Source organism: Acomys minous, assembly GCF_964271855.1.
Source record: "Acomys minous genome assembly, chromosome: 15".
Classification (NCBI taxonomy): Eukaryota; Metazoa; Chordata; class Mammalia; order Rodentia; family Muridae; genus Acomys; species Acomys minous.
In genome coordinates, this window is record NC_140497.1 from 60,614,590 (window position 1) to 60,638,434 (window position 23,845).

The window sequence follows — 23,845 nt, forward strand, 5'->3', positions numbered from 1 at the left end:
TATTTGGCCACTTCCTCCTCCTGAGGCTGACTACCAAGGTCCAGCTATCAAAGTATTGAAATCCAGCAACCAAAAGCCCCCTTTGGCTCACCTAATCGACATGCTCAATCAAAATTAAACACCTCATCCTAAAACCAGATTTCCCCTTTACTTTTATAAAACACCATTTTCCTTTGTGCCATGCCTGTCCCTTTGCTATCCAGAGGCAGTCCTTTGTCACACTCTGGAACAAACACCCTCCTCCTCCTCCTCCTCCTTGTTCCCTTCCCCTTCTCCCTCATCCCCTCTCTCCTGTCTTTGGCTCTTAGTCCCTGCCCTCAGTCTCTCTGCAGCAAAGACATGTCCTTTGAGCTGAGACCTTGCTCCCTGGGGTCCTAAGCTGATACTTTTCCTTTCAGGCTTCACACTCTTAAACCATCAGATCTTTCTCAATCTCAATGTCTTTTTTCCTTTTGACACTGAAGAGCAATCTCCCCCATGTCTTTAAATGTTACAAAAACAACTGCTTCAAAATATAACTCTATTTCTTTGTTTCCCATCTCTATAAAATCCCTCCCCTAGTGCCTCCACAACATAACCAAGCTAAGCCAGACCAGCCTTTTGAGAAAATTCAATATCTACCCTAGGGGAAACAAACAAACAAACAAAAACCAAAAACCAAAACAAAATAACTACAGCAAAGGTTTCTCGATTTGGACAATTGGGATATTTGCAGTGAGTGGTTCTTTGTTGTGAAGGGCTATCCTTAGTGTTATAGATTGGTTAACACCAAGTCTGGCTTCTTCTACCCACTAGATGTCAGCAGATCTCTTTCAGTAATGACAACCAAAAATGTCTCAAAACATTGTCAAATGTCCCCCCACGGATGATGAGATCCACTGAACTATGCTAACTCAAAAGATACAGCAAAAATGGGCTAATACGCACCAATAGAAACAAGTGGGGTGTGAATAAACATTGAACGCTTTAGGTCAGAAGAATAAATACAGGTGTAAGGCTGGAGAGAGAGGAAAGTAGAGGACATCAGCTGATTCACACACTCAACGGTTTGGCCAGGATAGGTGGAGTAAGTTCTAAAACACGGCCTTTGTGCTTCCTGGACCTGCGATGACCTATGCCAGGTGAGAGTGAGATGCTACAACAGTGCCGACTGGGTGCTGGGAGTTAATTGGATGGGGAATGAATGAATTAATTCTGTGAAGAAGGAAGAACAGTTACTACACTGTTTCCCAGAAGGATGGACATTGGAATGAACTCAACGCAAAAATATGGTAATCACCTCTTCCCTATATTGCCCAGAAGGGATGTCAAGTTGCCCTACTACCAGACTGTTTGCCCCAAATATGTTATCAAATTAATTATAAATATAATATTTTACTATCATTATTATTATTATTGCCTTTCAGTTATCCAAACAGAAGGCTTGGAATCTGTGATGGAGAAAAGCACTGTGTGGCATCCCCAGAAAACTACAGTTAAGGGTTGCTACACTGGTCCCTACTGTTCTGCAAGACATGCTTTCTGAAGCAGAGAATAATTCTCTCCTGGGAACATGAGGGTCATCTACCATGAGATGGGTAAATTACTAGTTCAGAGGAACCTGTTGAAGAATGAACATGGCACAGGATCAAGTTGAGTGGGACTAGAAAACACAAGCCATTTCAAGAATGGGTGGGTCCAACTCCCTCATCATTTATTTACCCAACGCTGACATCTCTTCTGCAACTCACTTCCATGGCCACGTAGGAGTTCTTTGTGACTACCAAATACAGAACAGGGGACTGGATTCTGGATCACACTAACTGGTTGGTGACATGGAATTGTTGCTGCATGTCATTCCCACTCGGGGATAGCTCTTAGGAACATTAAGTCCCCCCCGGGAATCTGTGCTGTCAGCAGAGCTTGTAGAAACACACTTTACTGTTTATTTTTATGAATAGGGGAAAGAGGTGACCTGAAGTAAGACTTTTCTTTCTCTCCTTAGTTATGCCAATGTCCACAGTCACTAAAGCTACAGCAGAACTGATCATCACTACTTCAACCGACAAATCCTTTTGTTTGTTTGTTTGTTTGTTTTTTTAACAGCACCCTCAGGATGAATGCATTTCTGCACAGTTTCTGTTACCACTTCAAATTCCTTCATAATTTTAACTGCTGTTTCCAACAACCTGTTCTGAGCCGGGTTGATGAGCTCTGCAGGGCACCACAGCAGCACCTCTTCCCTTGCTCCCGCGGCAGTACATCTTTGATGAGAGCTGAGCTTCCCAACTGGGCAATTTCAAAGTGCAGAGTAGTTAATGCACAGGAGTATTATTAGCTTTTGATCAAAGGAAGGGGCGGACATATGAGTGACTCCTTCATTCTTGCCCGAAGTAGACAGTCCAGAGATTGATACGTTTTTTATTAATTTATTCATATTACATCTCAAATGTTAGCCCGTCCGTTGTATCCTCCCATTCCTTCCTCCCTCCCACTTCCCCCCTACTCCCTATGTCTGTAACTATAAGTTTTTGAAAAGTCCTAAGAGAGTCAGAAAATATTCAAGTGCGTTGATGATCAACCACGATGCCTCCTCTGACTGCACCTTTTTGCAATGTTTCATTTCTACCCTCACTCCAATCCTTTCTGCCCCCTGGGGTCAAACCCTCAAACAGACTATAGCACATGAAAAAAATCCAGAGGAGAGGGAGGAGAATCAGTATAATAACAACGATTAAATATGATTAACAGACATAAATTTTATTTTACATAAATATATTTTATATAAAATATTTATAATTTATACAAATATGTTATCGAATTAATTGTGAACATATATGTTATTATCATTATTATTATTGCCTTTCAGTTATCCAAACAGAAATATCAGAGGTGGAGAAGTGAATACACAAATCTGGTGTTCAGAAGAGGACCCTGAGGAGAACTATAATAATATGTATATACATGTATATATAATATATACATACATATGCGCATGCACACACATGCGTGCGCGCACACACACACACACACACGCACACACACGCGCACGCACACACATGCACACGCACACACATGCACACAAAAGGACAACAAAATACACCCACATGCAATTGCCAGGTAAGGTGTCCAAGGCAAACATTTTGGAACTCAGAAGGAGGGACCCAAGAAGTCTTTCATGTTGGGAACAAGCAAAAGAAACTTATTCTAAATACTAAATACTAAAAAACTAAATTCTAAATCCCATTTTGTTTTCAGACTCCCATTTAATCATAGGGAGAAACTAAATTCAAGTTCCCAGGCCTAGGGGAGCTGGGGACTTCCCAATAGCTGAACGGCACCTGTTGTAAGAAAACATTTGTCTGATTGCAGCCATCTCAGAGACAGTTCTCCATCTTTCTGGCAGGGTCAACTAAGTTCATGTTCCCAGGCCCAGGAAGCTACTCCTATCCTGAGTGATGGAAACTCCCTTGCTCAACCCCTTAGGTCAAAATGTGATCCGACAGTGCTACAGCCCACCTTGCCCTCCTTGCTTTACGGTTTCATCCTTTAAACATGCTGTACAACGTCCCTTCAGGGTTGTAGCTTAGCTCCGGGGAGTCTGTTCTGCAGCCCTGATCGATCAGTAGTGGCTTGATGACAATAAACTTTTGTCACCTGCATTGACCTGGTGTTTGAGTTATGTTAGATTGAAGTGGACCCCACAACACTCCCAAATATAGGAGTAGATTCCGTGAAATTCATCCCAAGTAGTGTGACAATAATCTCAGCAGCAAACAGGTCCCTATTTATTATTTCTCCTAATCTTTACAACGTTCTGTCTTCAGATAAATGGTGCAATATGCTTTGCACAGGTATCTGTCATTTTCTTAACAAATCCATCCTGGCAGTATATGCTTTCCTGTCACAATCACCCTGTCTAGTTCAACTTCGCCGTGAACTTCTTCAGAACAGGCTTTAAGTTCCCAGCACTCAAATCCTGTCAAGAGATGTGGCCAAATCTTGGCATCATTCATGCCTCTCACGCTGAGACAAGCATCATCTTAAAACGATGATTCTGATTCAGAATTGATGTGAGCCGGTGAGGGTGTACTTTCTAATAAGACGCCCAAGAAGAAGGCCTGCGCAGTCCGGGAAGAGTGTGACGTTCATAAGTGTTTGTGGGAATTACGTGGGAAGAAATTAAGAAAACTAACGATGTTTAGGTTCCTCTTCCAGAGATCCTGACTTAATTCACTGAAGTGCTCCCACGGATCTCGAGTTTACAGGATTTTGCGTATGTAAAGGAGAAAACATTTAATGAGCTCTCAAATGAATTGCTGTAAAGACCAGAATGGGTATTTCTAGAAAAAGGAGATAACACCATATCAGCTCCTCCAATCAAGCCTATGTCAGTGGTTCTCAACTTTCCTAATGCTGTGACCCTTTAATGCCTTCCTCAGGTTGCAGTGAGCCCAAGCATAAAATTATTTTTGATGCTACTTCCCAATTGTAATTTCACTACTGTTATGAATCGTAGTGTAAAATACCTGATATGCAGCATATCTGATACGTTACCGGCAACAGAAGGGTCGTTTGAACCCAAAGACCCACAGGTTGCGAACCACCAGCCCATAAGCATATGGGCCCCGTCCCTGACCTTTCCACGCCCACAATGTGGCCACGCCCCACCCTTCAAGGGCGATGTCCCGCCTCCTCCACATCCATTGGCCAGTCCCTTTTCCTACACCGCCTCCATTTCCTTCCCCACAGGGTCAACTTCCGGCGCAGAGCGTTCATGTGACTGGATACGGGAAGTGGCGGGTTCTGGCTGCTGCTTTTTCTTGCTCAATGAGAAGCGCTTCTTAGCGTCTTTCGCTGCCGGTTCCCTTCCATTGTCGGTTTCGGCGCACCCTCCTCGGCCTGGCCCGGCCTCGCGGTAAGCATCTGACCCGGGGCCTGCGGTAATGGAGGTGGTGGCCTAAGTGGAGGCTATGTTCTGTCCTCCCCGGGTCGGCCACTCCCAGGTGACCCAACCCACCCACCCGGCTCCCTGTTACCCCCTCCCCGCGACATACACACCCAAACACACACACACACGCACACGTCGGGCCTGTGGATCCGGTCCTTACCCCTCGGCTGTCCCCGGTGCTGGGAGAAGGCGGAGCCGGGAGACTCTCTCCCCACGGTTCCATCCATCCTGGACAGATTTCATTTTGCCAAATTAGCGTGGCCTGGGAAAGGAGGGCGTGACATGGCTTCCCCTGGTTCAAAGCAACATAACATGTCCTTATAAATCTCATAAGTGCCCTGCGCAGCCTCTGAGCAGTTTTCTCCTCTGAATGACATCTCTCCCTCCGCGCTGAGATCTCTGCAGCAGATGGGCCCAACCCACTAACGCACTTGCATTGACAGTTTAATGATAGCCCTGCTGGGCTGAAGGAAACGAGACCCACTGTGAACGCTGGTTAGCTGCCTCTGTAACAGACAGGCTTGCGGTTTTAGAAGGTGAAGATCCAAAGAGAACCCAAAGTGTGGGCATGGATTTTAGACTTAGGGAATCGCTGAGAAGGCGTCTATTGATTTAGTTGTTGGCATAATGAAAAGTTCTGTATGAACACTGGAGCGCCCATTACTAGCCCCAGAGATGACTGGCTGTCACGTAGCTACGTCATCCCATTCATGTCTGTCAGATTCTCTTCTATACCCTAGAGTGTTGCTGGACACTTAGCACATAGCAATATTTGTTGAATTATATCTAATTCCTTTAGGACTTAATGAACAACCATCTCCAGTTTTACCATGCACTGAGTCTCCAGTGTGCTGAACATTGGCCATTGTTAATTGTTTTTTTGGCCAGCTGTTAATTGTTGCAGTAAAACAGGTTACTTGAAGAGGTTGTTGGTAAGTACTAACCCACAAACCTATGATAGAGCACCCCTCTCCTCCTGCTCCTCCTCCTTGCCCTCAGAGATGGCAATGGAGACCCAGGTGATGACACACACCTCCCAATTAGATAGCAAGCCCTTGTGTAGTAAATGTAAGTGCTCTAGAAATTGAGATGAAAGATCAATGTGGATTGTGATCTTTATTGGATCAGCTTCATATGTCTTGCATGGGAAAGTGCTTGAGTGAAGGGAGCAAGCCAGAAATGGACAGGTGCTTTGAATGAAAGGCTTGCCTTGAGAACATTGGCTTACTGTTGAACAGGTGTGCGGTGTAATGAGAACTGTTCTAAAGTTATTTGCTAGTTTTACAAGGTTGTGGAAGCCTAAAAAGAGATAACAGATGCTGTTACTTAAAGGTAATAGGTCTTGGCTGATGTGTTGGCAGCAAAGCAGAGGAAAAGTCAATTGTCGATGGAGAAGTCGAAGACTATGTTAACAGATTTCACACTGACGTGGAGGAAGTGACTAATTATGACAGATTTTGAACCTGAGTATTTGCTTACAGATGTGAAAGTTGGAAAGAGGCAACTTTGAGGGAACTATCCATGGTCTGTTATTGGGTGCTACATTGTTCCCTTAAATGTTCACTAAGCACCTATTGCGTGCCTCTTGCCAATGCTAGGAACATGGCTAGGATACGGTCCTTGCCAACAGAGAACTACTTTAATAAGGGCTAGGGTGCACTAGCTAAAAAACACAATGTGGAAGGGCTACTATCAAAGTAGAGGTGAGTAAACAGTAAAGGAGTTTTTCTAGGAGACAAGGCTTCAAAAAGAGGCAGTGTGTTTTATCAGTATCTTTGGGGGCGAGTTGGAATTTGATGCAGTGACAAGAATTTCAGAAAAAGGAAAAAAAGTGAACAAAAGCCCAGAGACAGAACAGTAAACTGGACCGTGTCCAGTTTGGCTTGAGGATAAGATGGAATAGAGCTTTAATGTCACATCCAGGCCCTAGGACACATTAAGGGGCGTGCTGGCTGGTTTCATGTCAATGTGACACAGGCTAGAATAGTCTGAAAGGAGGGGACCTCAGTTGAGAAAATGCTTCCGGAAGGTTGGGCATTTTCTTAATTAGTGTTTGGTGGGGGAGGGGCCAGCACATTGTGGGTGGTGTCAACCCTAGGCTGGTGGTCATAAGTTCTATAAGCAGGCTGAGCAAGTCAGGAAGCAGCACTCCTTCCTCCATGGCCTCTGCATCAGCTCCTGCCTCCAGCTTCCTGCCTTGTTTGAGTTTCTGTCTTGACTTCCTCTGACGAACTATGATGTAGAAGCATGAGCCAAATAAGCTCTTGCCTCTTCGTGTTGCTTTTGTGTTTCATCACAGGAATAGCCCTAACGTGGGCAAGGAGTTAGGAGCATAGACACTCTGTGCTAGAGCGGAGGGTAGGACAGGCGAGTGTGCAGAGATGGAGAAGAGAGCACCAGGGAGAGAGTGAACTTCCTGTTTCCTCTCTGTGGGACAGGGGAGGGAGGAGACTGGTTCTAGAGTTGAGAATAGGAGAGCAGGAAGAAGGGCCACAGGAGTGATGGGACCGGGAAGGGCCGTCAGGGTGGAGGTAAAGAACTGCTGGGCAGCTCAGAACCCCAGTTCAGACTGGGCTTAGGTGTTTGCAGGGATTGTGATTGATGTGGCTCTTTTAACTGCCTAGTGGCCGTGGAGAAGTAGAAACCCAGTTTATGAGATTGATAAACACGTGAGGTTAGACTGGTCTGCGTGTATGGTGAAGTAATCAAGGGGGGTGGGTTCTGTGGGTGTGGGGAAGTGAGCACTGCCTCCGGCTAGGCTGCAGAAGAAGTTACGACTAAGACTCAAGCTGAGGGGAACGAGGGTGGAGATGGAAGGTGTCAGAGTACAGACAGAAGCTTCGAGAGCGAGTAAAATGTTGCAGAGACACAGTTTGTTAAGTTCTATAAAGAAGTCATTGTTCTATCAAAATATACTTAATTAAAGTTTGTTTTCTTCCTTTCCCATTAAAATAAGTGGTACTAGAAGAAATTAATGCCATAGGCATATTTTCCTTGGAAAACAGTAATTGATAAATACAGGAAACTATTTAAATTATTTTCATTAAAAATCGAAGATTTTCACAAATTAATGTTTGAAGAAAGACTGAATTAGATGAGAAGAAAGGAGAAGGGAAGCTCCTTTTATAATGGTTTGCTGTGTAATTCACTTATAGCATCCCCATCTCAAGCATCTCTTCATCAATTAGTGTACACACAAGTGTGTACACCATCCCAGTGGCTGAAGAACGTTGTTCTCGCCCCTTTAGCAGCTGTTTATATTCTTTATCTCCATTCCTAACAACTTCTCATCTGTCCTCATGAAATTTTCCCTTTCTGGGCATTGTTATCAATGCAATCTTATCATATGTGGTCTCTTGTACCTGATTGCTTTTGCTTAGCACAGTGTTTCACAGTTTGTCCACATTGCGCCTGTATCCGTTCTCCATCCCTGTTATTTTTCTCAGCCTAACTGTGTCACATCTACCTTATCTCTCCATTGATGAGTGTTTGGGTTGTTCCTGAACAAATGTAGTTCGCCTTCTGTGTCTGCTGGTTCTAGGTGCTTCCAACCAGCCTCCAACTGAAGAAAAATGGTTTTTGTACTGAGCATGTACAGAGGGTTTTTTCTTAAATATTCTCTAACAATACAGAATAACTATATAGCATCTGCATTGCACTTGGAATCAAAAGTAATCTAGAGATTATACAAGTCTGTGTATCATATTCTATTAACAATACTATAGCATCCTGTGTAGGGGACTTGGACACTGTAGGTTTTGGTATCTAGGAAGCCTGGAGCTGGTGCCTTGCCACATAAACTGAAGTGTTTGTTATGTTTCTGTGAACACTCTCATGGGAGTTATTTATTTATTTGTTTTGTTTTGAGACAGGTTTAGCCGTGGGTGTCTTGGATTCGCTTCGTAGACCAGGTTGGCCTTGAACTCAGAGATCTTCCTGCCTCTGCTTCCCTAATTATGGGATTACAGGAGTGCACCACTGCGCCTGGCTACATGCAAGTTTTTTTGTGGCGATTTTTTTGTTTCTTTTGGGAGTAATATGCTGGATCATAATGGTAGTTGACTTTTTGAAGAAACTGTGGAACTGTTTCCTAAAGCAACTACCAGTTGTAATTCCACCAGCCATGTGGGAGCGTCTTCTCCATTGGTACTTGAGGCTGTGTGTCCTTTGGATGTGTAGCCTTCCTAGCAGGTGAAAGTAGTAGCTCTCTCACTGTGGATTTCATTTGTACTTCCCAAGTAGTTAATAATACAGAAAGCTTTTGGGTTTGATATAAATCTTTGCAAAAGCCAAAAGGCAGCTGCACATGTGTTTTGCTTAAGGCACCATTCACACTCCTCCCCTTTTCCTTAGACACAGTCTCTCCCCAGACCAGCACTCCACAAATAGGTGAGGGAGGCTATCTGCTCAGGGAGTCTCTGCCACCCCAGCACTAGGGTGAAAGCAGGCCCCGCCATGCGCTGCCTGTTGTGTGAGCTCTCGAGCTTAAACAAGACTGGACTTGTGTCCTCCTGCCTTACTACAGCCAGTGATCGCCCCAGCCCAGCACTGACTGAACGAACGAACTTTCTTTTTTGTATATTTATTGGCAATTTGTACATGTCTGTATGGGCGTGTGTGTGTGTGTGTGTGTGTGTGTGTGTGTGTTGTTGTTGTTGAACAATTAGAAAAATTTTGACTTTGGCAACACTGATATCTCTGATTTTATTTCCAAACTCGAAGCCCCATGCTTTTATGATGTAGATATATTAATATATATTTTGACAAGGAGCTCACTACCTTTATCACAAATTTTTTTCAGCTGAGGAAAGATGACAGCAATCAAGCATGCGTTACAGAGGGACATCTTCACACCAAACGATGAACGCCTGCTGAGCATCGTGAACGTCTGCAAAGCAGGCAAGAAGAAAAAGAACTGTTTTCTGTGTGCCACAGGTAGGTGTTTATTAAGCAAAAACACTTGTTTGATATTCCTCCATTCCTTAGGGTCACATTCTCTTTGTTTCTGTAACTGGGAAAATTATTAAGTTAATTTTTAATTGTTATAAATTTGACAAGTTAATTTTAATTGTTTTATTGACTGATGAGTGGGTATAAGAGAATTTTTATAACTTGTGTCTAAGGTGGATAACAAGTCAGGGAGAACACTCTACACACATTTTACTATTACAGCACTGTTATCTTTGAAATGTCATAGTGTCTTCCTCCCCCCATTCCTTTCTGCTCGCCAGTAACAGGTGTCTGGTACCCTGAGTCTTATCACTCCCCATGTGTAACTCAAACTATACTATTTAGTTTTACTTGACTTTAAACTTTCAATAAACTGATTTATAATTTTTTGTGACCCCCCCCTCCCGTTGTTCATCAGTATGTTCATGAGAATTTTGTTTTATTTTGGTGCTTTTTATTGTTTTGTTTTTGAGCTTGTGGTTTCAAATGCACTTTGCTAATTAAAGCTGAGGTTGTGCATCTGCTCATGAAGTTTTTGGCCTTTTTCGTTCCTTATGAAACGTATCATTTAAGATTTTTGCTCATTTTCCTATTGGGTTGGTTGTCCTTAACACAGATTGTTATCTTTTTTTTTTTTTTAATTATTATTATCTGGATAGATATTATCTATTAGCTGCAGCACAGATATTTCTCTTATGTAGTTGTATACTTTCTGGCTTGTGGCTTTATCTTTGTACTTTTTATAGTTAGTTTTAATGAAATTTAATTGTCATTAAATAAAAATAATTTGATGCATTATGGCTTCTACAGCATTGTTTTGTAAAGGTTTTGATTCACTGTGTCTTAGAGTGGTGTATTTGTGTGTGTCTGTGTGTCTGTGCACGAACACGTGTGTATTTCATGATTTTTCTCTTACATCTCATTGTTGTTTTATTTTGTTCCTTACTCTTTCACCCTAATTTTAGGATCAATTTCTTTTTTTTTTTAAGATGTATTTATGTATTATTTATACAGTGTTATGCCTGCATGTACATCTGCACACCAGAAGAGAGCACCAGATCTCATTACAGATGGTTATGAGCAGTATGTGGTTGCTGGGAATTGAACTTTGGAAAGAGCAGATGGCGCTCCTAACCTCTGAGCCATCTCTCCAGCTCTAGGACCAACGTCTTAAGTTCCAGATTTTGTTGCAGTTTTGATTGGAATTGTTTTTAAGCTATTGTTCAAGTTGTGGGGAACTTGCATTTTTAATGGTATGTTTATGTTCGTGACCATGCTCATGTTCTGTTTTTATAAGCCTCACTGTTCTCTCTAATAGTTTTGCATGTTATATTTGCTACAAGTTATTTTTTCTTAGATCTGTGTGCTGTTACCAGTAATAGTGTAAGATTTGGCAAAACAAAATGCTTCCTTTTGTAAATACCCTGTTTGCCAGTATACTGGTTTATTGTCTGTGTAATTTTCCTCTTGTTACCTTGGGCTTGTTAACCAGTTATTAAAGAAATGAAGGCCCAGCCCTTGCTTCTCACTGGAATACTTGTGTGTTTGGAGCTACTCTTTCCTAGAACACTTGGCAGGAGATGCAGGTAACACTCCTGGACTAGTAGGGGAGTAGAGATGATGACAGATTTTGCTTAGCAAACACAGTTTAGTAGGTGTGTTTTCTGTCCCCCAGTTTTCAACTGTTGCAGGGTCTAATAAAGGTTTGTCATTAGCCCTATAATTATTATTACAGCAGTATTTTTTAACCCACTAACAATCAATGAAAACACAGACACTTGTTATATTTTAAAGTAGCCTTGGTTCACCTGGAGCAGGTGAACCTAAACTACCTCCTATATCTTCTATGTGCCCCAATCCCATGCCATCTGCTTCTAATAATTTCTCTCGAGCTACCTCCCATCCAGAATCCTAAATACTTGCTAATTATTGTCATCTGGTCCAAATCTCCATCCACGCCTGCCATGTGCTTCTTACTGCACCTCACCCATAGTGCCAGCTTTCCCTCTTCCTCTTCCTCCTCCTCCTCCTCTTCCTCCTCTTCCTCCTCTTCCTCCTCCTCCTCCTCTTCCTCCTCCTCCTCCTCTTCCTCCTCTTCCTCCTCTTCCTCCTCTTCCTCCTCCTCCTCCTCCTCAAGTCTTCTCCCAAAAACCTGAGAACCTTAGCTATGCCTATCCCATTTGCCCTGCCCAGGTGTATTGGCTTTTATTGGTCCAACAGAAATAAGTTCTTAGGCAAGGTTACAAACATTTTGGAATACATGAGCCTGCTCATTTGGGCAGCAACCAGACCAATCCCCCAACACTCAACCTTTCCAAACAATAATAATGAAAAAACACCTTCAACCATTTAAAATAATTCTTCGTATTGTGGTGACCACCATCCATAAAATTATCTTTGTTGCTACTTCATAACTATAATTTTGCTACTGTTAGGGATCGTAATGTAAATATCTCTGTTTTCTCATGGTCGTTGATGACCCTGGTGAAAGGTCCATTCAACTCCCAGGTTGAGAACCTCTGTTCTACTCTGCTTGGTATATAAGATTCTGAACCATGTATTTAAGGGTTTGTTGTTTTTTGTTTGTTCATTATTGCTGTTTGGAAAGCCATTTATTTTGATATGTATCAGTATTCGTTTCAAATCCAAACTGCACTCTGTTGCCAGAGTCGTGTTTTGAAACTAGAGCATGCCACTTGTCCAGTTGCAGGCTTCTGCCTCGGCGCGCGCCTTGAAGAGCTGAGCACCCGGCCCTGGTGGTGGCTTCGTTCCCACCCACCTTGGATTACACTGTGCCTCCATGTTGAATCACTTACTGTTGCCCTGTGTGAAGACATTAGGCTCTGTGGGGACTCTCCGCACCTGTATGTGTCAGTCACTAGATTTTTCTTCCTGCACCGTGTAAAAGAGGCCTGAAGCTTTCCCTCCCAGGGCCTCCAAGCCTTTAGGATTCTATGAACTCTTCAGGTGACATATTACAAAACATTGCAATTACTTTAGTGTCACCATATCAGGCACCTAAAAGCCACATTTACAGTGAGAGAATGAAGAATGAGCAGGTGACTGGTATTGCTAACCGTCATGTGTGTTCTGTTCCACAGTGACAACTGAACGCCCCGTGCAGGTGAAGGTGGTCAAAGTCAAGAAGTCTGACAAGGGAGATTTCTACAAAAGGCAGATTGCTTGGGCCCTTCGAGACCTTGCTGTGGTAGATGCTAAAGATGCCATCAAAGTATGTTTTCCATGGTCCTTTGACCTGATTCAGGAAGTGTCTTTCTTGTTATATAATCAAACTTGTTCTGTGGCTGTAAGTCTGCCATCTGTTAGTCTAAAATACATTAATCCCCGCTTCTTCAGCCCTACTATTAGACTACCTAAAATAACTACATACATAAGCTTGTTTCCATTTTTTACTTTGTTCAAGTTATATTTATGTTCAAACTATAAACTAGAGCAAATTAACCTTAATACGTGTAGTTCTTTATTTAAATTAAATATACTTAGTTTAAAATTCTATAAATTAGTATGGACTTTAATATGTTGTATGAGTTAACTCTAAAACATAGTCATTGCTGTGGTAAGAGTTGATTCAGAGGTGTGTGTGACATACGTAGGGAGGGGGGCGGTCCTTCTGTAACCGTCCTGAGTGAAGCGAAGGCTCAGCAGCCACCGCAGCCAATCTGGACATTTGATGTTTGCGGATCAAGTAAAGGAAGTGATAGGGGTCACACACCTCACTTTGAGGTGATGAAATAACATTTTTAGGGATGTAAATTTTTATACCTAGGAGTGCGCTCAAACTTGGCATAGAATAATTAAGAAATCACATTAAAGGACCACCTGTATTCCTGGCAGCTCACGCCAGTTCTCAGCGGTGCCCTGTGAGAGCAAGCAGAGCTCCCTCCCTTAGTTAATGGGTACTTCCTCCACCTCCCCTCCCGGCTGGCTCTGCCCTCTGCTGCCATGTCTTGTCTTGTCCTCTGTATGCCTCCAGAGCACAGCCACTGTATAGCTGGGACTCAGAGCAAGGCGTGCACTAACGCAACTGTCAGACCTACGGCAACTCAGGCAGTTGTGTCTGTTTATCAGGAAGATATGAGGAAGAACAAATGGCTTAGACATTTGTAAAGTAATCTGGTGAGACAAAAGTCCAGGGTTTTGTTTGTTACTTTGAGACAGGACTTCCTGTAACCCATGTCGGCATCTAACTTACTGGGGTAGCCGCGGCTGTCTGTAAACTCCTGCTTGTTACCCTCCGTCTCCAAACGCTTCTCTTCAGCAGGCACCACCACACCTGGCTGACTCCGCTTTCACTCTTACTGTGGCATAAACCTAGGCATCACAACGCTGAGTCAAATGGAAGGCAACTGAGGCATGTACTAAGAAATAAAAGCAAGGGTAATTTTAGGAAATCCTTGCCAATCTGTGTCAGATTCCTCCTAAATCAATCAATCCCCCCACCCGTGTGTGTGTGTGTGTGTGTGTGTGTGTGTGTGTGTGTGTGTGTGTGTGAGAGAGAGAGAGAGAGAGAGAGAGAGAGAGAGAGAGAGAGAGAGAGAGACAGACAGACAGAGAGAGAGAGACAGAGAGAGAGAGAGAGACAGAGAGAGAGACAGAGAGAGAGTGTGTGTGTGAGAGAGTATATTTTTGTAAGCTAGACTTTTCCTTTATTCCTAACAAGCACACAGGGTTTAGGAAAATGTATAAAGTGGTTTGACAAGTGTGGGGGGAGAGGGAGGAATATTTGGGAAAAGTAAAAGGTTTTTGGTTTTGTGGGGGATTTTTTTTTTTTTTTAGCTTCATTAAATAATTTCTGATACTCAGGTAGCAAGAGAAGGAAGCCTTTTGGAAAGTTTTAAGAGGAAGGATGTTGGCAGCTTTTCAGAAATACACAGGAGCAGGAGCATGGCCTTTGTGAAGTTCACGCACACAGCCCAGTGCTTTCTCAGACAGACTCCCCTATGCGACTTGCTTAATGGGTGGGGTTTTTTTTACTGGGTTTTTTTTTTTTAGTTGTTTCATTTTATGTAGGCACCTTGGTGTGTGTTTACTATAGATGGATATAAAATAGGAAGATTTTCATTTAGTACCGTGCATTGATTGCTGCTGCTGCTGGAGCACTCAGCCCATTATTGGCGTAATGGGAAGGACTCCCAAGAAAGTGACCGTTTCCCATCAGGCTCGCACGCGTTGCCAGTGCTCTAAGATATGGTTATAAGTAGGAAAGAGATTACTTTTCAATCATAAATACAAGTTTCCAATTACAGTTAGTTTACTACATTAGTGAGGGGTTGCACATGTGACATAGCATGCATGTAGCATAGCATGTGACATAGCATGCATGTAGCGTTTGGAGGGCAGTTTGTGCATCTTTTCTCTCCTCCCACTGTGTGCAGCGGCTTGTTAGATTGGCAGCAGTGCCTTTACGTGCTGAGCCGTCTCACCAGCTCAGGTTTATAGTTTCTTGAAAGATTAGGCTCAGTTTATTTAAGATGTAAATTGAGCCAGGTGTGGTGACGCATGCCTTTAATCCCCGCACTCAGGAGGCAGAGGCAGGTGGATCTACAAAGTGAGCCCAGTACAGCCAAGGCTACACAGAGAAACCCTGTCTCGAAAAGCCAAAAAAAAAAAAAAAAAAAAAAAAGATGTAAGTTGAACAAATTACTAATTGTATCCTACTGTTCTATGACTATCAAGGAAAAACTCAAGTGTTGCTCCTTAAAATACCCTGCTCTTCAAATAACCTCGTCTAACTTTTCTTGCCTTGAAGGTCTGCTAACATTTTGTTCCCCCTAACTAGTGCTTTTTAATGAATAGAATTACTCTATACCCTGTAGAAGATTAATATGTTGGAATGCATTACTACCTTATGCTGTGGTGCATTTGAGTCTATTTTTTAATTATTTGGAAGTGGACAATAGTATACATTCATATGATTTCATTTCCACGTAAGAGTCAAGTAGTCCTATAGTCAAGAAAGAAATATTGCTTTATGATGGCTGCACTGGTTAGACAAAGTAGAGTCACCAAGAAGGAACTTCCATGAGAAAATGTCTCCCGCCATCAGATTGGCCTATAGGCGTATCTCTATAGCGTTTTTTGGTTGTTGGCTGATGTGGGCGGGGCCAACCCAGTGTGGGCGGGGCCATCCCTGGGCAGGCCCGTGGAGGTATAATAAACATAGGAGAGCATGGGAGCAGGCCAGCAAGCAGCTTTCCTTCATGGCTCCTGCCCTGACTTCCCTCTGCAATGCAGTTACCCGGAAGTATAAGATGAAATAAACCCTTTCCTTCCCCAAGTTGGTTTGGTCGGCGTTTTATCACAGCCACAGAGAAGCAGACTAAGCTCTGACCTGGAGACCTGTAGAAGACACAATGTGGTCAGATTGCCTCAGTTTCTTAAACGCTTTGAAGGGTTACCGACATTTTTGTCTTTTGAGATGCCTCTAATAATTCTGCATTTTCAAAACAGGGAACAGTAAGTGCAGCTCTTATTTCTCACTTTGCTTGGTCTTAGAAAGTATACGAGGGTTTAGATTAAATGTTTCCTTGGTGGTTTAATTAGGTATATTCCTTAGTAGGGTGTTAGTATCAAGTCACACCTTGTCAGAGAAATACGTAACCAAAGCGTCATAAGAAACTTAAAAAGAGAAAAGGAGAGCCACATTAAATCTAGACGCCTTTGTCATGTCGCCGCAGGGAAGGAAGCTGAGCACAAAGGCGTCAGGTGTGTAGCGTGACCTTTCACTCCTGGGCTTCAGGGCACAGAGGCTGTTGTTGCCTGCCCAGTTTCTCCTATACACTGTGTTCTCTAAGCAGTTCAAGTCATTTGGTTGGTGTATGTGTGTAGTAATTGAAGACAGGCCCCTGAACATGTGGCGCAAGTGTACACCTAGCCATTTACACTGTTTTTAATGGTTTTGTTTTTATTTGTTTGTTTGTTTGTTTGTTTTTGCCTCTCAAGAACAACTTCCATTCTTAATTTTTAAGAAGATTTTTATATTGGCAATGAAAAGTGATAGGATCAAAACCTATTTCTATATTTTTTTTTTGTTCTAGGAAAATCCTGAATTTGATTTACATTTTGAGAAAATCTATAAGTGGGTTGCCAGCAGCACTGCTGAAAAGAATGCTTTCATTTGCTGCATTTGGAAATTGAATCAGCGTTATCTCCGCAAGAAAATCGATTTTGTTAATGTTAGCTCACAGCTTTTGGAAGGTAAAGGAAAAGAAAATGTGTATGCATGATCACATGTATCCTTAAATGACTTGGCATGATATAAACCAATACATTATGTAAACTATATATATTATATATATAAAACTTGGCATTATTTAAAGTAATTAGGATACTGAGTTTACCCTGCAATATGTCATAAAAAACTTCAAAGTAATTTTTCTTCTTGAAGACATTATATGCGTACATTGTAAAATACTGGTATATTAAGTTTAAAAGTAAAATTGCTCATTATTCTGGGCTTAGTGGCATAGGCCAGCGGCCTCAGCTCCCTGGGAGGGTAAGGCAGAAGGACCACAAGCTCCAGGCCCTGCTTCAGTTCCAGAGCAAGTTGCTTGGGCAACTTCGTGAGATCTGTCTAAAAATAAGCAGTGATGACCTAGAGAGACAGCTCGTTGGTAGAGCACTTGCCTAGCATGTGCAGGGATACTGGATTCAATCTCAGAACTTAAAAATATTCACATATAAATATTTTTACACATGAAAATAACTTAGAGCTATTACTGTTGTAGATAGCTACTGTTAACATTTGGACGTATATTCAAGGCCTTTTTTCTATGAATACTTAAATAGAGCAACTTACACTTTTGTTTCCTAACATTCTTTTTTTATGTAATGAATTCAACACAAACTTTTTTTTTAATGTTACTAAATACTTACTCCAAAATTTTATTAGCACCATAGTATTCCATTATCTGGCTATACCATTATTTATTTATTTATTAAATTTCTGTTCTTTCTTATTTTAAATGGCTGTGGGATAAATGATCGTAGAGCCGTACTTTTATGCCTAAAACAGTTCTGATGTTATACTGTCTACATTTAAATTCTGGCTTTGCCAGCTACTGCCTGCCTTTATATAGTTAATGGCAGCCTCAGTTTCCCTTATTTCCAAAATAGGAGATGTGATAGTATCTCCCTATGGTTATTATAAATATCCCATTTCTTAGTATGTAAACATGATGCAAAAGGTGTCAAGTTTATAGTACATGTTCCACAAATCTCATCTCTTCTTGGTAGTAGAACCCTTGGACAAGAGGTTGTCGAGGGCATCTGTGATTTGTCTGCCTTTGCAAATGTTACTGTGGACTGTTCTGTGGGGCAAGACAACCTCTACTCTGAAGTATTAAATGTTCAGTGAGAGTTCTTTCTCTGGAAGTTTTTTCCCTAACGGTGAAGCGAAGTATGGAAATGGTTGGGAATGCCCTATGGATGCCATTGCTTTAGTATTCTTTATCTCATAGAAGAAGAAACCAACTGTTTTGTTGTTGTTTTCAAACAGGGTCTGCCTATGAAACCCAGGCTAGCTTGGAACTCATTGTATACCTCAGGCTGACTTGAACTCATGGCAGGCCTCCTGCACCTAACTTTCCTAGTGAGCCATCAAATCTGCCTTAAAACTTTATTCATGTTTTTCCTGGGAGGAAGACATATGCATCCCATGGCACCTGTGTGGGGGTCAGAGACAACGTTGTACAGTTGGTTCTTCCTTCCATCTTTATATGACTTCCAGGGATTGAATTTGGGTCACCAGGCAAGCACCTGTACCCACCAAGCCAGTGCCTTCATGTGGGGTGTATTGAGGAAATGACTTCCTAGAAATGTGCACTAATTTTTCTTGCCTTCAACTACAGATTCATTTACTTTGAATGACTTTGGGGATTGTTGTTTTACCAATTGAGGCAAGAGTATTCTGATTAGTTAGTCATTCATTGAAAAACTTGCTGTACTGTTTTCAATATTCAGTGTTTCCACATGTTTTGTATTCCTAATCTATATTTTAAGCTAATGTATTTCATTAGGCAAGCCATATTGAAAAATGCATACTTTATCTTTCACTAAAACACAGTACCAAAAGAATGCAAAGACTGTTGCTGACTTTAAGGATAGCATTGAAATTCTTATTAAAGTACTTATTTTTTCAGGACATACAACAAAAATGTAGATGGTTCAATGTTTATAAAGATTAACTCCAATTGAGATCAGTTTTAAGGATGTTAAAATCCTTCAGGGTATCATTTTGGAAAGCATTTTCTGTTGATCAATAACCATTGTTTTAGTTTAGTATTCAGGGAAAAGCTTTATAAATATCTAAAAACTAGTTTTAATGGGCCCTAAAGTCACAGCCATTAATTCCCCCCCCCTTTTTTTTAAAGAAGTAAATGTCTCTAGGCTTTACATAATATTAGGGGAAGAAAAACAAAACAAAACAAAAAAAAAGACAGGCAAACAGAAAACCTTCATTACTACTTCATTTGAAGAGCTCAGTAATCACCTGAGTAAGCTGACACTGTTACAGCAGCAGTTTTTGTAGTTTTATAAATGACAGTGAGATGTTGGAGTTTTAGAAATGGAACTTTTTTCCCCCCTTCTTTTCTTTTTTATCCTTTGACTTGCAGCCAGATTTTTAAACAATCTTGCACTTGAATCCTTGAATGCCTGCTCGCACTGCTCTCTCCTGTGTTTGTTTCTTGCCTCAGCCTTATTCTTTGAAACAGTGTTTGTGACTAATCCTTTGTGAGGGAATGTCCTGGCAAAGCTTTGGGCCTTGAGTGAAAATAACAACATTAAATGCATGAGTCACAACTGACCTAAAAATAATCCCCAGGAAATGATTTTGATTCCAGCTTTTTTTCTTCAAGGACTAGTCGGTCCTGTTTCTGTGAGAGAAAATAGGGAAATACACTTTTAGACAATGAACAAACAACAAGCATGGAAGTTAGCGTCTTAGGGGCCTTCCAACTGCGTGGTTGGCTTCGCTGAGCCAGCTGAGAGCCCAAGTCTGTCATAAAGTTCGGATGAGATACGGGTAGTAGTTAAAGTTTTACATCTGTGACTTTTCTACCCAGCTAATATTCTGTGCTTACTTTCCTCTGCTTTTCTCATACCTTTCACTCCAGAACTGCCTAAAGTTACAGAAGGTGCGTAACACCTTTTCTTCTTTTTCTATTCCATGTATATGTATTACTTGCCTCTGTTATATACCGTTGGTTGCATATTTTATGGAGTTGTGTGCAAGATACATTTATTACAAAATCCATATAGTAATAAAAGTAATAGTACTATTCATTAGTGGCTTCCAAAGTACTGTTTCAGGGAAAGAAAATACAACTAATACAGTATGGATACTTAAAGCACTTGTTTATTTGAAATGTTTACTGTAAGGCAACGGTGGGTTACTTAGGCCACCCCTGCCCTCTAGTGGTTAATACAGAGTCACAGCTGCTAGGTTAGCATTTTCACAATGACCCAGCATCATTGAAAAGACAAGGAACTCGGCAGTGCCTCTCTAGAAACGTTTCTAGAGTGTGGTCTGTGAACTGCCTGAACCAGAAATTTTCATCTCCTTTTCCTCCTGGGATATAACAAAATCTGCCTAACTTATTATCTTCATTAGAACAAATCCCATCTCACTTGGAATTACCAGGTTTTTGTTCTGAAACAAATATATTTCAAGTCATGCTGACCGAAAATACTCATTTTCATGTAAAATAACAGCATCCAAACTTTGTGATTTAGTTCCCGTTACTGGCAGACTAGAAATATCAGTAGATTGTTTTTTAGAGCTGTCATGAGAACTAACAGTGATTTTCATCTCACCTCTACCAAACTCAGTTTTGTATAAAATGCTCGCGTTCTATGTGTGTTCTTTCCCCAAAGTGGATCGAGATGTTGACCTAGAAAGCACCTCAGACCTGACCTCTTACATTTGTTAGACAGCATGGAAACTATCCGATTTTACATCAGGTTGCCACACTGTTGTTCTCTCAGTAGAATTACTAAGGACACTTCTTTAGCTGTTTGATCTATACATGTGAAAATTTTTAAAAGAACAAAAAAAAAAAAAAGAAAATGCAGTTAATATTTTCACTATTCTCAATTTCTTATGGATAATACACTCACTTCTCACCTCAATTAGAAGTTATTCGAAAGGTGTTGGGGGCGGGAGGCGTAGCAAAATCAGCAAGGGAAAATGTGGCCTGGAAAGAAATGAAAGAGTGTTTTCCATGTTCACAGTTCAGTGCTGTTGTGTTAGGGCAGCAGCCACCCCGGTGGGGAAAGAGGGATCAGGTCCACTTCCTCATGCTTTCTAGGTCAGTGGAATTATGTCTTGAGAGACTGTGACTAAAGCCCATTTTAACACCCAGGAGTCAGGGAGCGTACTAGACTGCATGCTTTCTGTGGCTCTTAGGCCCTCACTGCAGTAACATTGTGATTCTGTATGAAAATAAGGTTTGAGCCTTTTTTTTTTCATATATTTTGAATCGTTCTTTTCTACCCTTCAGCCACTAAGTGTGCGCTGTGCTTACCATCAGTCTTAACTGGCTGTCACTTCAGGTTCCATGTTTTAGTTCTTCCCATTTTGATGGCGTTCTTTCCTTACGTTTTTTACCTTCTTTAAGAGTCTGTTCCAAGTGGAGAGAATCAGAGTGTAACAGGCGGGGATGAGGAGGCAGTAGATGAGTACCAAGAGCTAAACGCGAGAGAAGAGCAGGATATTGAGATAATGATGGAAGGCTGCGAATGTGCCATCTCTAATGCCGAAGCCTTTGCAGAGAAGCTGTCCCGAGAGCTGCAGGTGCTCGACGGGGTAAGGATTCCTCATGAGATGGACTGAGCGGCGCACAGTGGGTGGCAGAGGCTGGTGACGCTCACGTGTACTGCTGTCTTTGTAAGCTTGTTGTCAGCTGTTCCAAAGACAGAGCCAGGTACTGAGGAGATGGTCTCCTGCAAGCTTGAGGACCAGAGTTCAGATCCCCACAACCCAAGTAAATAGTGGGTGGGCGTAGCAGCTTATCTGTTCCCAGTGCTTATAAGTCAGAGATGGCGGGTCTCTAGGACAAGCTGATTGGACAAATCCAGGAGCTCTGGGTTTAGGTGACTGTCTCAAAAATAAGGGAGAGAGCAATTAAGGAAGGCACCTACATTAAGTGTCCACGCTCGCTGACACGCCTGCCCGAAGGGATTCACATGCACGCACGCACCCCTCTCACACAAACCATTTCCAGTGAAGACATCTGCCTAAGGTTTTAGATTTTGGAATGTTCTTAGTATGCAGTGTGGAAGAAGATGTTAGACAGCCAGGTACTGTCTTAGGGCCAATTCCCTTAGGCTCTGAGTAGTCCATTTCCAAAGAACAAGCATTTTTATTGTTTGTAAAATAAGTACGAATTAAAATAAGAGAAATGCAGCTGAAATAACCAAATCATTTACCAAGGAGAGAAGGGTACGTGTGGTAGGAACAGGAAAGGATGTAGGTAGGGCTTGCTGCTGACCGGGTTTGGAACAGAGCCCTCCGTTGATAGTCTCAAACCTTAATATAGAGACAGGTAAGCCTTGCAAGACACTGCATAGGAAGTGACCCAGAAACTAATTGACTAACTGCAGAGAGCGCTGGCAGTGTTTCACCTCTCTGCTCCCTTTACACATTGAAAGGGCATGAACTTTTCCTTCACGCTGTAGGCCAACATCCAGTCAATCATGGCCTCGGAGAAGCAAGTGAACATCCTGATGCAGTTGCTGGATGAGGCCCTGAAGGAGGTGGATCAGATCGAACTGAAGCTGAGCAGTTACGAGGAAATGCTCCAGAGTGTGAAAGAGCAAATGGACCAGATCTCGGAAAGCAACCACCTGATTCATCTCAGCAACACGAACAACGTGAAGCTGCTGTCAGAGATAGAGTTCCTCGTGGTGAGCGTTCCATAGATTACCAGCACAGCCAGGGCAGGGAGCCTAGCAATGCTATGTAAAATCATTTACAAACCAACTTCCTTGGGAGGTCAGGATTTAAAGTAATTACAAGACAGAGCGATGGGATTGAGTAGGTCCTGCCTGTATTTTCCCCACATTACACGTGCAAGTGGTGTGTTTGAATGTGTTCCAGAACCACATGGACTTGGCCAAGGGTCACATAAAGGCCCTTCAGGAAGGAGACCTCGCTTCTTCCAGAGGCATTGAGGCCTGCACCAATGCTGCTGACGCCCTTCTGCAGTGCATGAGTGTCGCTCTTCGACCAGGTGTGTTCAGTAGCCGGGGTAAAATCTGACCAAGAGCTGAGACCAACACTGGAAATTTTGACAAGAAACAGCTCAGGCTGAGTGACTTGGGGTCACTTCCGTAGCTATGTGGGTGAGCTTCACACTTCTCTGTAACTCCAAGACCCTTTGCATGTCACTTCCTGCTAATGGTCTGTCATCGGTTCCAACAGCTTCACTTCACAAACGCATTACTATGGTTTGTCTAGTTTTTATTTCGTTTAGTTTGGGTTAGCATCTCACTACATAGTCTAGGCTGGCCTCAAACCCACAATGCCCCTGCTTCCCAAGTGCTAAGAGTACAGGCAGACATCACAATGCAGTGCTTTCACCATAATCTTGTTCAAAAGTATACTTTTATTTATTATTGTATGTGTGTGCACACATATGTGCACGTGCACACTGTGTATAACAGTGTACATGTTGAGGTCAGAGGACATCTTTGTAGATTCAGTTCTGTTCTTCCACCTTTCTGTGGGTTCCAGGGGTTGACCTCAGACCACTGGGTTTGTGTGTGTGGCAAGCACCTGACCTGCGCAGCTATCTCACTGCCCTACCACAGTCTTTCAGTGTTTCCTTAGTAGAACCAGCACAAGTAAACGTTAAGCTAGGGCAGCGGAGATAAGGTTTCTCCAGGCAATGACTCCAAGACTTGAGCGTGCATTCACATAACCTAGAGGGCCCATTAAAACAG

At 42.2% G+C, this 23,845-nt stretch overlaps 1 protein-coding gene and 1 long non-coding RNA gene across 8 annotated transcripts in view; one reads left to right on the forward strand and one right to left on the reverse strand.

The window, feature by feature from the left end:
* Nucleotides 1–5,694, reverse strand: part of LOC311584273 — a 41,496-nt gene extending 35,802 nt beyond the window's left edge. Inside the window, exons 1-2 of the long non-coding RNA XR_014774814.1 lie at nt 5,091–5,694; nt 4,509–4,917 (exon numbers count right to left, since the gene is read on the reverse strand). This is a non-coding gene — a long non-coding RNA (uncharacterized lncRNA). The remainder of the gene's footprint in view (nt 1–4,508; nt 4,918–5,090) is intronic.
* The window catches only part of EXOC1 (exocyst complex component 1), a 47,982-nt gene continuing 28,894 nt past the window's right edge, over nt 4,758–23,845 (forward strand). For 4 of the 7 annotated variants that reach the window (XM_084758418.1, XM_084758420.1, XM_084758421.1 and 1 more), the window contains exons 1-8: nt 4,758–4,897; nt 9,732–9,865; nt 12,982–13,112; nt 16,939–17,098; nt 20,017–20,037; nt 21,520–21,707; nt 22,580–22,807; nt 23,001–23,133. In XM_084758418.1, coding sequence (XP_084614544.1) covers nt 9,742–9,865; nt 12,982–13,112; nt 16,939–17,098; nt 20,017–20,037; nt 21,520–21,707; nt 22,580–22,807; nt 23,001–23,133 — 985 coding nt within the window. In that variant the 5' untranslated portion in view covers nt 4,758–4,897; nt 9,732–9,741. The remainder of the gene's footprint in view (nt 4,898–9,731; nt 9,866–12,981; nt 13,113–16,938; nt 17,099–20,016; nt 20,038–21,519; nt 21,708–22,579; nt 22,808–23,000; nt 23,134–23,845) is intronic. The other 3 variants (XM_084758419.1, XM_084758422.1, XM_084758424.1) reach the window with 1 other exon arrangement.